The sequence below is a fragment of the Rhopalosiphum maidis genome, chromosome 2 (assembly GCF_003676215.2).
Source record: "Rhopalosiphum maidis isolate BTI-1 chromosome 2, ASM367621v3, whole genome shotgun sequence".
Taxonomy (NCBI): domain Eukaryota; kingdom Metazoa; phylum Arthropoda; class Insecta; order Hemiptera; family Aphididae; genus Rhopalosiphum; species Rhopalosiphum maidis.
The window spans coordinates 52303236-52320672 of record NC_040878.1 but is presented as its reverse complement, the minus strand read 5'-3'; the positions used below and the strand labels follow the sequence as shown (position 1 = coordinate 52320672).

Genomic DNA, 17437 nt, shown 5'->3' with positions numbered 1-17437 from the left:
AACCTTCGTTACCGACATCTGGATAAGTAACCATAAACAGGAGGAGGAGAGTAAGCCTACGCGGTACAACATAAAACTGTGAAACTATGCTTAGTCGCGCTAGTGGCGGAAAAACGGTACCTATCGTAATTGTTAAATGTAAAATGTCACTAAAATTAGAAGAAAAAGATAGGAAAGGGAGAATGGCCCCCTTAAACAGAATAAAAAATTTACGCAATTCGGCGTAACAAATGGCTATAATAATTCATAACTATAAAATAATTATCGCGCTCCGGTCACTTAAGAGTAAAAAATATATGTATATACATATATATATATATTAGTACGACGTGTCGACACATCAAAATTCAAATTAACATTTGCCTAAAAAGTGTAATGATATACATGCAATATTGATATAGACAATCGTTACGTGTTATGTTGTATAATATAGATATAGTATCAAAAATTATTTCAGAGGCAACTAAATCCACGCGGATTATGTTAAAATAAAATATATGTCATCGATCGAAGACCAGTAAGCTTATAAAAAAATAACATTATTATGCGTCTTCGTATTATAGATTCTCTGTCCTATTTTCTGTATATCTATTACAATAAATTATATTATGCAAAATTACATACCAGACGCGGATAATGTGTAAAGGCATTGCGCGCGATCACAATAATAATATTAGTAGATATATTGTATACCTATATCTACATACACCATCACGCTACATTATACATTCACATAATATTATTATGTTCGCATACACGTGCAATATAATATACAAGTTGTAACGAGTACCGTATTATAACGGTCAAAAGCGATTGTCAGTTTGAAGTACGTCAGCTTTCGCTGTTACTATCGGAACCTTACTACGGTCTAGTCGACATGGTGTTCTGTGTAGGTGGGCAATAGTCGGAAAAAAACCAAACGATGACAGCAATGATGTTTATAATAGTAATGCAAATAAAAACAACTCACTTGGTGAAGTCTTTTTGTAAAGTCGACAGCTTGACACGGCATCTGTCTGCTTCAGAACTGGAACCCTTGAGTCTCGCCTCCGTGTCCAAGCGCAGTCTCCTCTCTCTGTCCACATCCCTCTGCAGCCACTCACGCTGTAAACAAACAAAACAGAAAACATTAACTATTGTCAGACCATATTATGCACAATACGAATATTACGTATAAATAATAAACTATATTATATACAGCTGCTGTGCATCGTTATCGCGGGTGTTTAGATTTCGTACAATGTATTTTTTTCCATTTATTTACGATATATACAATAAGAAAATAATAGTATTCAAAAAGTTAACAATAATTTTATTTTTTTTTTATTACTAATATAATTACTATTATTTACTGGACTACGTTTCGCACAAATGACAACAGTTTAACACAATATTATTTAAGTAGATTTTGTGTGATACATTTTTTGGGAATGCAAAGTTCTATGGCAACCCTCGGTGAACGGAATTTTGTGTTTCGCAATTTTTACCGGCAGAACCTGGCATTAAGGTTGCCGGCTTCGAATATATAGTGTCCTGAATGTCGATGTCCCGATATACTCAACATAGTGTTTCGTTAAAACTTATAATTGTTTCTGAATTAAACTTCAATAGTTCATGTTGAAATATTGACTTTTACTTAGCATTTATATTAGTAAAAAACATTATTTTGATAAATAATAAAATAATCGATTTAAGTACTTGATTGATTGATAAAATGTAGTTATTTAAAAATTATCTTCCCAGCTTAGTGACAACAATAATTATTAACTAATTTGTTCTTTGTTTATCGGTCCCCTCATAACAATTTTTGTTGTCGACTATTGCTAGTCGATAATTTTGTCGGTTACTTATTTCGATTTGTAACATAGAATTAGTTCTTATAGCTTATAATCGTATTTCGTAAAATTCTGATCACTATAATGTGTGGTATTTTAGTTACAAGAAAATAGATTATTAAAATGAGTAGTTAGATGTGAAGGAGTGGCAATATCTTTCCCAACCCTATACCCAAACATATTATTGTGTTTTTTAGATATTTTAATGTCTGTGTATCTATCGCACGGGTTATCGAATGCAAGTATTAAACATTTAAACCTAAATTATTATAATTTTTAGTATGTGATGTACACATATATTATACAGCGCGTTATGGCCACGTGTACCGCCGTACAGTATTTACCGCGTCAGTTATAATTATTACACGGAAATAAGCAGTGTCAAATTTCAAATTTTAAGGCTCAGGTGCAAACATGCCCTATGGTTATATTATAATAATAGCCTCTCAAAAAGTTATAGTTTTAAATATATTAAATAATAATAGAATGTATATTGTTGTCGAAAAAGAGATTACCAATTGTATTCAACTTAAGAGGACGCCACACCCTCATATTGATAATATTATGTTATCTCTGTCTTACAAACTTACAAGTTACAGTATAGCAAATTTGTTTTCAACAGCTTCAATTTTGTGTAGGTTAGGTATAACCGATCTATTTAATAATTTAATATATATTATTAAAGATTAGATACAATACAAAATTGAAACTAATGAACTCAAATTTTCTTTACAGTACTACGTTTGTAAAGCAATGAAGACAACACATGCGAATCTGTCTAAAATACCCTAAAATCGGGCTTACGCCGCACTGTAGTGTATTGTATCATTGTTCCGTGTGTTTAATACGTAGCAACATTAGTAGCGCGTTACCTTCAACTTACAAATCAAATATATATATATATATATATATATTCAACGTTACGTAGAATTGTAGATATAGTTACATAGTAGAAATTCGATCATTATTTTAATTTGAGTTTTCAAATCACAGTTGAATAATGTATCGACGATATGTTGCTATAGTATGTATATGAAATCGATTTTAAACGATGCACCGGAAGTACGAAATCGAAAAAAAAAAATGTTTTTTGTGTAATAGTGCGCACAGAATGGCGTGAAACACGGAAACCGGAACACGAGCGTATGAAGGAACGGCAAGCTTTTGGCGTAGCATCATTTAAAATCGAGCATTGTACGTCCCGTTCTGTATTTTTTTTATTTTTATTGTAAATTCGCATAAGCTATATGGTTATCACTCACGGAAACATCAACAAATCGTTCGGAATATCGTTGGGCGTTAGCGCTTTATAATATATAAAACTCACCGATCGACTATATGCATATCACGAGCCGGGAATCAAACAACGTTAATACTATGCACTAGCTAATGATGATGCAAAATCGAATTTTTTTATTAAGATAAGTAGAATTACACAACGGACAAGGAGTATATAAGGTCGGCGAACACTGTGTTTTCCTCAAACTATACATGACATTGTCGTGGTTTTATGACTCGCATCCTGTAGGGAGATCTCGGAACACTTGGATATTCAATGATTTGCATTTTTTTTTTAAGTACCCAGGAATAACGAATATGACGTTTGTTGCATAATTATTGTATTAGGTTAGTTAACCTAGTCAGTTTTAGATTAGTAATGATAGTGGACGGTGGTCAGATATATTAAAAACGAACAAAAATAAAACGGCCAAAGAAGCACTCAATCAGTTAACTGCATACTTTTTATACTTATTTTGGTATTAATTTGTAAACTATTTAATGAAAAATAATATTAACAACAGATGATAAAAAAACTATAGAAACTGTTGATCACTGTGCAGTATACAGCATTGTCGATCGACCTAGCCCACCTCTTAAAGGCCTCGGATGCGATTTCCTCTGAGGACTGATTTTCTTTTTATACATTTAACTCTCATAAAATATTTATTATTATATAGATATACTTACGCAGTACGTATTATACAGTTAGACACACACAGATGTATATGCATCCAAACAAACCGTGTCAAATACGCTTTACGTCTTTATATTATTATTATCTTTTTCGTCTTATATTAACATTTATTGTAATATAATGTATATGTTTTCGTTAGACCAACGAACTTATGTGCTGTCGACAAATGAATATTTATGCGTTCACGTTTTATATCCTTCCTGCGAGTGTCTTTTGGTATTCACGCACGCCAAACATGATAAAGTATATTATATACTTGTAATATAATATATTATATTCGTTTGTATTGTTTAAATACTTAATATAAATTTAATAAAGATGACGAAAACGACCGCGGATATAATAATATTATTAAGACGATTAATACTCGACTGTAGTGAAAATCAGTGATTGCCAATAGACGAAGCCGATAACTGATCGTTTCTATATGAATATCATATAATAACATTTTATAATAATATTTATAAGAATATGGAGCCTACAGCCACGATTTAAAATGCGTATGAAATATGAATAATGCATATATATATATATATATATATATATATATATACAAATGCAATAAGCAACAATAAGCTACCACGAAAGTAAGTGCAATAATTTTAACGAATCACTCGGCTGTACATATGGGATTATTGTACACGCCGAGCACATCGACGACGACGCGTCAGACGTGTAAGATGCATCCGACGACAAGACGCGTAATGAGTCATGCGTGTACGTATATGCGTGTAGTGTATTACTTACAAATTACACAGAGAACATAATAAAATATTATTATTTTTATATTATATTATGTAGATATCATAAAGTGTATTATACATGATATATGTTCGTTCGCAGCTATATATAGTATACACTACACATACTATTTGTTAGGTAGACACTTATTATTATGAGGCACACCAGCCGAACGGGTAGTCAGTTGCGGCGTCGGCGGTGGAGAAGCCGGGGCCAGACACACTGCGTGCATCACCCCAAGGTTAAGTATACTAATATGTAATCAACGGTCAGTCGTTTGCCATCCACTGCCCACCCAACCCTCCATATAGCTGCGCCCACCGTCTTAAATATAATACAATATATTATATAATATAGGCACCAGTCCAGACTGCTCGAGTAACAACGACTACTACGATTGAATAATAATAACTATGTTATTATTAAAACGACGACGACGGAAATATAATACTATAAAACAAAAATTAAATTATAATGAAAAAAAATAGTGTTATAATATTATTCTCATTACATAAATTACACTGTACAATATTAAAAGGCGATTTTTTTTTTTTCCAAAATCAAGTTTATACTATTGTAAAACTATTATTTTCACGAACAATGTCCGTTAATTTCTGTGCATTGATTAAGTAAAACGTTTAACTTGAAAAACTTAAGAGCACTCGATATGAATGATATGATATGTACAAATAGAATGTAAAAAAGTGACTATTGAATGTATATAATATACATATGTGTGAAAAAACTCATGCCGTGTATTATATTGTTGCGCCCCTACCGCATGTCTACTGCAGCTGCACACGCGGTGAACAAAACTTTCGACACGATTTTCGTCTCCTTGAACTTACCGCAACAAACTGTTCACGACACATACAGTAAAGTTTTCGAAATGTACTAGAATAGTGTGAGCGTTATAAACATTATCGGGACAACGTTAGAGATCGTAAGACTTATAAATAGCGTACGCGCCATGTAGCTGGTATCTGAAGTGCATATAGTCACCTACACATATTATTACATATTATTGTATAACGCGGTGTTTGGAAATCGATAAACGGCAATATAATAATATGGTCTAGCTAGCAGTGGGTTGACGGATACATGAGTAACTCGACCGATAAACGCGATCGTGATTTTAAAACACTTTATAATATTATTCTTTTTGCGCAATGCAAGGAATCCTCATTATCTGCTATATAAGCCCTACATGTCGTATGTCGAATCGCTAAAAACGCGACGACGGCGTGATACATTTCGGAATCTTCTTTCGTCAAAATCCTCCATAAATCTCTTGCCGTTAAAAGTTATTTCGCGGTCACGAATCCACGGCAGCGCGCTGTATTGGACACACATAATCTATATAATGTATAATATATATAATACGATATAGCTGTTGCATGCCTCGTGAACCGGACGAAACGATAAACGAAATAATGTTTTGTCTATATATCGTATTATGGTATAGTGCTGAACAAAGTACACAACCCGATGACAGAGCGGCACGAGAGTGCAGAGATAAAACACACTGCATGTGCGTGGAGTACACACTTCGCAGCTCTTGACTATTCGTACAATTTACGACGATAAACCGTTTTTCGAAACCCGATTCCGGACCGTCCGGCTGCGCTCATTATTAATATTTTAAAGTATCGTATTGCACGCGTGCAGTGTGTCATAATCATCGTAGCGGGCGATGGTAAGAAAAATTTAACGAAAATAAGATCATGACGTGCATAAGCGTACAAAAAATAAATCCGTCTCTTCCTCATCCGCGGTACGCCCGTGCCATAGATTTGTCGCGTATATAAAATTGTTTTCTCCTCTTATTCGCTCGTTTTATCGGGTTCTTCCGCCCGGCTTGTTCACAACAACGTTTCGGTTGATTAACTCGTTGCTGTACGACAATGCCGTCGAGTCCTTCTTCTCCGCATTTATACGAAACTATAAAATCTAAGTCTCTTTTCCGTTGTCTTTTATATTCATTTTTATGACGGTTGGTCTCATGCGTGCATGCGACTCCATTCATAAGTCGAGGTAACCATATTCTATTATACAGAGTGTTTATATCAGTGTGTTTATATTCACTCATTTAAGAACACTAGCAGTCTTTTCTATTTAATATTTTTGAAATATGATTTTGCCATAATATCATTGTATTATTAGTGATTCATAGTATTATTAAACACTATGGAATTTATCTAAATTTATTACGAAATCATATTTTTTTTGTAGTTATCGATAATAATATATAGCTAATTATTAATAACTATTTACCTAGTGTCGATTTATGAGATTTATTTATTATAAGATTTTACTTCTAATATAAATTAAATTATTTAAATTATCATATAAACATTTTTACGTTTTAGCTTGTACAAGAGGCGTTGGTGTACAAAAACTGAAATTTTGGTAAGATATCCTGTATTGTATTTAGTATACGGATTCATTTAGGTACGTACTACGTTTACTATATATACAATATTATATATTAAGTTTTTAAATACAACGCATCCTATACCAACCTGTTCTTTAATTCTTTTCGTTAATATAATTGTCATCATAATATTGTACATGCGATACAATGTTACTATAAACTAAATGGGGTCTAAAATAGCTGTCGTAACATGTTGTATATTATTTATTTGAAACTCCGGCAACGTAAAACGCCAGCTGGAGTTTGCTGACGAATCTCTAATAAAAGACGCCGACAAAATTTGAAACCTACTATTTACACCTATGTTGCATGCTAGTGTACTATACACCGTGCTAGTTCTGACGTAAATGACATTTTTCACAAACCTATTCCAATTCAGTGATCGATGAGATTCATATTGGTTTCACGGTTTTTTTTTTTTTTAGTTTCAAAACCTAGTTTATTCGTTGATGCCTTGCCGCCTGTTTGAACGATAACACACACAAACATACATTTTTAAATAAAATTATTATTATTATCATGTGACAAAAATAAAAACGCTTCATTTTTAATATATTCCACCAATCGAATGGTGCATAATTAAACATCAAACCACGCCGTTGTACAAATATAACATACACAAATATATATAATAATACAGTAATTCTCAACCTTTTTTATTCTACGCCCTCTTTGTAAATTTACTAAAATTTCATTCCCCTCTCCTTAACTTAGAATTTAGGTGAATTGTTTTTTGTGAGTAGTACAAATAAATCGTACAAAATAACCATATATTATAAAATATACAACTATTTACTTTTATTATTTTCGTAATTTTAAAAATGTATTATAAATCAACTTACGAACTAATAATTTTAACTATAAGAAAAAAATATTTATTATAAAAACATTGTTATATAACATAATTATTTTCGTAATTCCATCATAACTATATTCCCCGTGATTGGGAACCGCTGTAATAATACACATATATTATATATATATATATATATATATCATTAGACTGTACATTCACTTGTTCTTCTCTTTTTTTTTTTAAATATTAAATCATGAACCGTGTTGTGTTGTATTGAAGAACTTTATTAAATTCCTGAACTCTGAAGCTATATACAAGGCAAACGCCATGGGCAGGAGAGCATTTCTGCAGGGAGAGGGAAGACTGTAGAGTTTGATGTCTCGTTTCGAGCCTACGAGGGTATCCCGTTGTTTGAAGAGGGGTAGAGTATAACTAGGGAAGATGTTAGTTGCATATATATTTTATTTTTGAACCACTGGGAATCGACAGAAACAAACCGATGACATTCATAACGTTTTGACAGTCGGCTGAATGCAATTAAATTAACGCGATATAATGTAAAAAAGCTGTCGTTCGTTGTCCAACCTAGCCTAAAATAGAATCGCGTGACTCGATTCAATTCTGTCAAATTTGTATTTTCAGAATATTGTACATAAAAGCTTTACGCAAATTGGCTACACACGACAGAAACGTTCTGCTGGAAAAAGCACAAAAAAAAGCTACCAGCAAATGTACCTATACGCGTGTGTACAAAAAAACATGACCATAGTCGATGTAATATATTAGATATATAGCGTATAAAAAACCGTCGACGAACGAACCACTCGTAATAATAAAAGCTACTCGGAGCGTGGTATAACAAGACGATGAAAATTCGAAAGTGCTACTTGACGGTCGACGCACTTAATTTATCGCTGATCGGCTGTATTAAGAATGCGTGTGCTTTTTTCGCTGTCGACGAAACGATTTTACAAACAGTACAACACTACAACAGTATATGCATATTTAACTGAATATGGAAAGCAACTTCGAGAAGAAGATAATTTTTTATTTTTTAATTTAAACCTCGATTTAAACGAACACGCGCGCAAAAAACCGTCATATGTAAGCGATATGGCGTTCAAACAATATACGAAATGGATGAAGCGACGATTCACAGTACAGCGTTTTTGATTTATATTTTTTTTTATGCAAGTACCATTATAATATATACATTATACTTTTTACAGAATATAAACGGTGACGTTTTTGGCGTATAAGATATTTGCATTGATTTTTAGAATATGTCTATTCTATATATGTTTAATGTGTATGTCTAAAATTGATTTAAAAATAAACGTTTTTTGTGTAGGAAGTTATTCGATAGACTGTGATGTTATACTTAAATATTTATTTTTATTGTTTTCAAACTATCAAGTATTGCATATTATAGGTACATAATAGTGAAGGTTTTGGTATGCATATAATGTTAAGAATGGTATGTATGAAATCTTTATATGGGGTGACTTATTAGGCGAGAAATGCCCAAATTTATATTATCACATTTTTATTTATTGTACCTACTTATTAATTTATTATGAATTTATGAATATTGATAATAAATTATGGTAACAATTTCAAGTAATTATTTATTAGGTGCCATACTTTATTATTAAATTACCAACCAATTATATAAAATATACTAAATAAATATTAATAATATTAATAATTTATTATCTTGGAAATATGTTGAGAGTTTTAACGTGTCTAACGTGGTAAATCTTATAGAATATAATAATAAACTCATCAAATATTGTCCTATTTCATACTTATACCCTGAGCATATACACAAAATATAGCAAATATATTGAAGTTATAGTTATAGTTACATTTATTATAATAGCATTTTAACTGTAAATACAAATGAAAAATTATGGTGCTAAAACTTATTGCGAAGTATCTCGTCATTTTCCTTTGCCATTTAATTCGTGTAAGCTTTATTAATACGACAACAAAAGATTATAAAACAAATGCTAAATATCCTCTATGAAAAAAAATAGCGTAAACGTTCAAATAATTATAAAAATACGAAAACTGACCGATAAAAAGGTTAACTCACCTTTTATACATTACGATAATATAGTAAATAGACTATAAGTGCAACATAACGTACCTATATTATATTATATTATATTATACGTACACCCTTAGTTTCCGGAACCAACTAATTGACGTATTGTTAATAACTGATGCAAAATACAAAAATAAAACCTCAAGACACTGAAACGCACACACTCCAGATTATGCAATAAAAAAAAATAATAATAATCATAGCGTTTCTATTATGTACAGTGTATACATCGATGTCATCGTTGACAGTGCGTGGCGTGACGGAAAGCATCGATTACGCCGTGTCAACTACAGCAGTCGACAACTATACGTGTAATATATATTATTATTATTTATATTTATAATTTTATTTCACGAATTATAAATTATATTTGATGATTTTATTTTCTTTATCATCTATTTCCTACCACTCACACAGTTTACTCAGGAAATCCGGAAATACGAAAACGAAAGATCAGACCGATGAGCCATGCGATGACAATAATTCGCTATCGGTCGCGTTTCCGCGACATTGTGTCAAAGACCGTGATAAGGAAATGGCATAGAAATAAATATAGTATAGTATTATATAGAATACGTAGTTACAAAAAAAAAAAAAAAAATGAAAATGCGTAATAAGAGCGTAGATAAGAGCAAAGTCGAGTGGTTTTCAAAACCTACATATCGTATAAAATATACCAATAGGTATATTATATAGGAAAATAATTTTCTATTATTGTACTACAATACCTTTATAGATCACAAATTTTTTTTAAACTCTATTTTTGTTTTCAACCATTGTAAAATGCCAAATAAAAATAAAAATAGAACCTACCTATTATAATACAACATATTATGTATCTAATAATATATATTTTAATAACAAAATATACGTATTGATGAATCTATAAAATGTATTTATAATTAATATATTGTATACATATTAGTATATTACGTGTATAATGCTGTTAAAACATTTAAACATAATGTAAACATACACAGCGGATAGTAAGCCCGTATCATCATATAGGTACCAGTATATATTTTTAATGCTGGTTGTTTAATTTTGAATTATTAGATTTTTTTCTTTAACATTTATTCAAAGTTATTTTCAACTATTTTTGCGGAACGATAAAATTAATAACTATTACTTCAATATCTCGTGATTGAAAATTTTTTACTGTACAATATATATATATATATATATTACGTGTCATAAACTACGTCATTATACAAATAATTATATTACATGAATAACAATATTTTTGAAAATAAAAATGGTTTAATGGTTGATATTTTAATATATAGAAAATTAGCCAAAAGTCAAAAATTAAATCTCTGTTTACTCTAATAAACATAGGCAAAGTAACTATAAATTACATCACAATTCGTAGGTTTTGTTACATGTATTTATGCATTATAAACACCTATAAATAAACAAATTGGGTTTACGTAATTCAAAGCCAACAACGTATAAATGGCACGTCATTAAAAGCAAACTTTGAACATATCGTTCGTCCTAAATCATACCATAGAAACTACTATAATCATTCAAATGTTTTCCATAAGTCGTTGTGGTGACACAGCTAACTATTTTGTTATGATATATTTTATTTACGCGAATTGTGTTATAACATTATTGTATACACAATATGTAGAATATACAACTGTATCTGCAGAATATATGCAAACGCAATTAAAAGATTAAAAAGGAAGAGAAATTAAACGGGTAAAAGGACAGAGGAAAATGTTAAAAACTACTCGTTTTACAACGCAAATAATAATGAACACTCTAGACATTCCGTTAGGTAGAAAAATGGTTACTAAAAATGTGAAATATAAAAAAGCAAGAGGAAAAGAATTAAAGGAAATGTATTTTTTTTATTTAAACAATGCCTTATGTTTATACTTTGTAATTAAAGACTGTTTTGTATTGTAAAATTAATTCATATAATTAGAACTGTAATATAAGCGAAAAAATAATTACGAGAAAAGGGGCTTAGAACAATAACACATCACTATAATCAATTAGTTTGATGTTTTGTTTAACATCAAAATCGCAGAAATAATTAATTGAAAAATAAAAATACATGATATAATGAAATAGCAAACTTATAATGGCATTTTATCAAATACTTTATTGTACTCGTATTCGAGTTTATTAATAGTGTTAATTATAGATAATATGTTGCTTTAGAACGTTTATATTATTAACGCATTTATAAATACTGTATAGACTTCCATTTAAATTACAAAAATTCATCCGAGATGAGTCGAGGGTCAAACTACACGCTATACTGTTAACGGTAATAGTTTATATTGTTTATTGACGAGGGGAATATATGTAATATGTATAGTTAGTGTCATGAAAAGCGTTATACATTTTTGTCATTGAATACAATAAGCGTCCGGTAGGCGCCAGTTTGAGTAAAAACTTTTCCACCCAAGAATTATAGAAATATCGCGAAATAAGAAGTAAAGTTGAAATGATAAAATGTAAAACTCGTACGGAAGTCGTGATATTTGACCTAAAAATAAAACGATAAAAGTTAAAGTATAAAATCATAAACTGTAAGTTAAAGTCTTGACATTTTACTCATCACTGTTTTCTAAAGCGTTCATGTATAAAAAAAAATACGGTGTTTAATGCTTGTTATTATTATTATTATTATTATTTTTATTATTATTATGATTGTAGTTATTTTTACATTCGATTTAGAATATCATGTGAACATAGAAATATTTTACATATTTCACCAAAGTTTATAGTATAGGTTTAATCGACCGAAACAGTAAAAACATTAAAACTGTATAACAAACAGTAAATACTTAACGTTTTGTTTACATGTCATCCGATTTATTGTCGAACTTCAACCCTGAAGATACTATAATGTTATATATTCGTGACCAAATGATTTTATTTTGTATTATGTGGTTCAATATAGTATTATATATTTGGGTAATTGGTTAAACTACAGTTATTAACAAAACAAATATGAACATGATGTTAATTTTAAAACGTAATAAGTAACATGTATTAAAGGTAAATTATATAATAAATATTACTCTTAACACGCTATTTCGAATAAAAATCACTATAAGTTGGAAGATAATATTATTATTGTTTAAGATGGTAGTTAGAAAATATTTTAAAGTATAATTTATTACTTACAGGACTCAACGAAAATGCACTCATTTCATTCCAACTATATTTAGCTTTAACCCGGTGAAACTTTCAATTATTGAAGACTTTAAGAAAAGTTTTCGCTATAAGTCACATAAAACGTTATACTTTTACTCGATCTATAATAAATATTATATTAATTGCTCTTTTGAAAAATATATTTCCATCGTGTATAGTAATTATTTGGTTTTTTTAAATTGTTATTAAATTACTTTAATAATTTACTGTGCAAGTATATATTGTATTCATAATTTTCTTATGGATATCATATGATATTGTTATGAAATTTTAAAAAATAATCGAAGGACAGGAAATATTTTTATCGTTATGCACCTACATAATAAAATATAATACATCAGAAACTGTATTTAATTATTTATTAATTTATATAGATATATAGTGATAAATAATATAACTCACCTGATTGTATTAAATAAAATTGAATTTCATAGTGCGTTACTGTATCTGTTATTATTATTCAATAAATATAACAAAATCTTATTGATTTAAATTATGTAATTAATAGTGATGTTATAAACACGTAGTGGAACTATATTCTTAATGGTTACATGTGTGCAAAAAATATATCGCGACGTTTCAATGAACTTTAGTTGGTATACATAAATACATAATACAATCTAAATTGTATAGACAATATATCCTTCAGTAACTCTGTCACATACACACCCACAAATACGTAAAAAATAATATACATAATATATAGAACATACGAAATAGATAATAACATAAAAAATTTAACTTTTGTAGTTCGAAAAAATAAATATTTCGATTATACCTTTTTATAATTTTAGTATATATCTATATAACTTCCTGGTACTTAAATATCGCCGGTTTATTATAATATATATTATGAATTAATAAATAATATACATCGGCAGTTTTATCTAATTTCAAACGTTAGTACATAATACATATTATTAAGTATTTACATTGGTAAGTAAAATTATTGCTGATTCAGGACCAATTTGAATATATAAGCGCATGTGATATCATTGTGTTGTAACCGCAACGGTTGTTATTGTTATTATTATTTAAAATGATTCATTTTTGTTTTGCGAAAAAATAGAACGACAATGTATTTTTAATTAAATAGAACGATAATATGATTTTATAGCCGTTTTAACGTCGAAACGAAGCGCCAATAAATTAGACGGCTTTTTTTTCTATTACATTGTATAATGACCATTGTAAAATTTTACGATGCCGATCGAAAGGTTCCCGTCGACGACGTCGGCGTATAGTTTTTAACGGTTTGCGTCCCGCAGCTGTTGCCGGTCACCACCGCCGTGTACAATACTATACGTCCGCCGCCGCTGCTTGCAATAAAATATACGACCTTTTTTACTCTCCCTCATTCCCTCACTCACCATCTCTCTTCTTACCCTCTCCTCAGTCTTTTTTTCTCATGAAATTATCCTCCTCCCTCGGAGTCACACTTTCCAAATTAAAAACTTTTTATATATATTTTTGTCCGTTCCATGAGCTTTGTTATATTTATATTGTAAAACATACAACGTGCGTGATATTATAATAATATAATATTTGCTGGTGCGAAACAATTACAAAATAACTTATCGCACATTGTACTGCAATAAGTGACGTCCACGGCCCATCACCATCAATCAACGACCACCGCCACCACTGCACTTTGATTTACCGTACCCAAAAAGAACTTATACAATACATCAGAAGAACTTCGGCGGCCTACTACAACACACGCAAGACGAGGACTGCCGGATGCACGCTGCACATTGGAAAAACCATATAGGTACCGGCACTCACGTTTCTCCCTTTGGACAAGTTAGTTCCCATGCCATGAGTGTTGCGTGCGATGATTTCAGCAGTTTCACATCGCCGACGCGTTACTCGTGCGGTAGATAGGTTAGAATTCACTTTTCGAACGTAATAGCGAAAATATTATTACCGGCTATATCGGCCCGGGGAATTAAAACCGATAACGATGGTAGGTGCGAACTGTCCGAGTGATGTTATCCGGTAAGGTATAAAAAAATAAAATTTTACGATATAAAAAATTTTGAGAAATCGTAAAAACTTTTCGTACCCCGAACGTGAAGGAAAAACACGCACGATCATGTACGCGATCGGTTACCTACTGAAGCCGCTCAGCCGCTGGTCGTCGCTACTCGTCGCCGCCGCCGAACCGTGTTGTACTCCTCCGCTGGCGGGGCAGGCGTACCAAACTGCCGGGCCGGCGCGACACATTCTCTTTTTTACTACAATAATTATTACTATTATTTATTTTAACAGCGCCCAAATTACAATTCCTATAATATGTTTAGTATATACTACATATTGTTTATTATACACAACACCCATTAATAAATTAAAATAAACACGAACACAACGAGAATGTAAAATAAGTGTGTTTAAAAATAGAATTTCTTTGACGGCACCTATTGTTTGATGAGATTTTATTTCAGAGTAAAGAGATACTGAATAATCGAACGAAAAAAAATCCAAATCATCATCATTATTTGTCATCATTTACTGCTAAATATTTTTCGAAAATGTTTATTTGTTTCTTATTATTCGATGTGCACGTGGCTCACGTGTTTTCTACATTAATTTCATAAAAAAAAGGTATAAATATTAAGACATTTTAAATCGTAGACATAATAGGTATTGGATGAAATTATAATTACTATGAATCTTGTATTTCGTAAATTTTTCGTAACAAATTATGAAAAAAAAATAGTACACCTATGTATAAAATACGTATTTATACATGACCCCGCACTTAGAAAAATATAATTTATTATATAAACTAGGTATATCATCATAATTTCAATTTTAATCTCATGATTGTAAAATTAGTTCACAACTCAAGAGGTCAACATTTAGTTCGATTATTCAATATCTGTTAATTAACTATTCTGAATTTGTTTATTTATTATAATACGTATTATAGCCCAATAAAAATGTACAAAATTATCTATTAAGTATTAATACAGACAGTAATTTAATAAAGGTTATATTATGATTTATAGCTGTGTATTTCGTTTGAATACATATATATATATATATATATATGTATATTGATAAATATTAAAATTATTAATGACTACGATTTTGCACACGGGACATAGAAAGATACCCAATTGCATATAATAATATCACGAAAAAAATATTAAAAGTTTTAAATGCGCTGTATTTATTTATTTCATCATTTATTATCTAAATGAAAATTAATAACTTTTGTTTACAAGTCCACATTACGCAGGTATATTGTTACTTGCATTAGAATAATTCGTTTAAGTTATTACTATTACTAGTTATTAGAAATGAAGTAGCAAAAATATTATTAATTATTAAAAAAAAAAAATCATCTTCACTTTAAAATAAAATTCTAAGTTATCTATGGTAACTGCAATTTCTTACGATAAAACTTTATAACAGATAAAAAAAAAAAGTGTATAAAAATACTCTTAGGTACTACACAATTGTATTGTACTATATTAGAATATACGCATTCTGTTTCAGGGTAGATACAATTTTATAACTTTTAAAATGTCCCCTAGATATAAGTATTTAATGCATCTGCGGGTTTTTTTATACCTATATAAGAGATCACTATAAATTGGCAGTGGGGAAAGCCATAATTTCACATTTAACGTCAATTCTCGTCTTAATACCTAAACCTATAATATGCGGCGGTGCAGTAATCGAAGTTATTTCTATATTGGCGTCTTGTTTTTAATAACGCCTCCTGAAGAGCCTATCGGGCAACCACGTTTCGCCGAATCATATAATATCAATCGGCGAATTTATTTGGCCGTAAAAATCGCGTGATGCTATTACAACTAGAGTAGTATTATATTAAGTCTCTCTTCCCCTTTAAAGAGGCCACTACCGCCACTATAATATAAACGTTCATAGGCCGAACCCAATAATGACAAGGTGTTTTCGGTAATAACAATTTCCAACTGCCATCAGCCAACGACGATACTAGTCATGCGGGATTAGATTATTATTATGGTATATCGTGAGCAGAATCAGAAAACGAAAAACATATTTTCCGGTTACGTAATCGAATTATCAACTACCGGTGGGCGTGTTATTATAATAATGATAATATGTCGACGTCGGCAATCGGGGTTGTTGATTTTTATGTATGGCGTTGTATACAAACATTTACTATTTTGGAAAAGAATTTCGCAACAGGAGCACATAAAAGGATGTGCAAATTCAATTGTCTAAAATAGTATGAACGTCTCTACTGAAAATGCAAAATGTTTGAATCGTAAAATGTGGAATATTACTGCTGTGAACCTATATGTTATTATTATATAAATATATAGGGCACACTTTGCCAAAATGATATAAAAATATTATTGTGCACCGG

General features: G+C 30.4%; 1 protein-coding gene across 4 annotated transcripts in view; it reads right to left on the bottom strand.

Annotated features, from left to right (window-relative positions):
- The window catches only part of LOC113552755, a 206821-nt gene that overhangs the window by 69091 nt on the left and 120293 nt on the right, over window positions 1-17437 (bottom strand). For 2 of the 4 annotated variants that reach the window (XM_026955661.1, XM_026955662.1), the window contains exon 5: window positions 971-1104. In XM_026955661.1, coding sequence (XP_026811462.1) covers window positions 971-1104 — 134 coding nt within the window. Of the gene's footprint in view, window positions 1-970; window positions 1105-14736; window positions 15174-17437 lie in introns of those variants that run through there. The other 2 variants (XM_026955663.1, XM_026955664.1) reach the window with 2 other exon arrangements.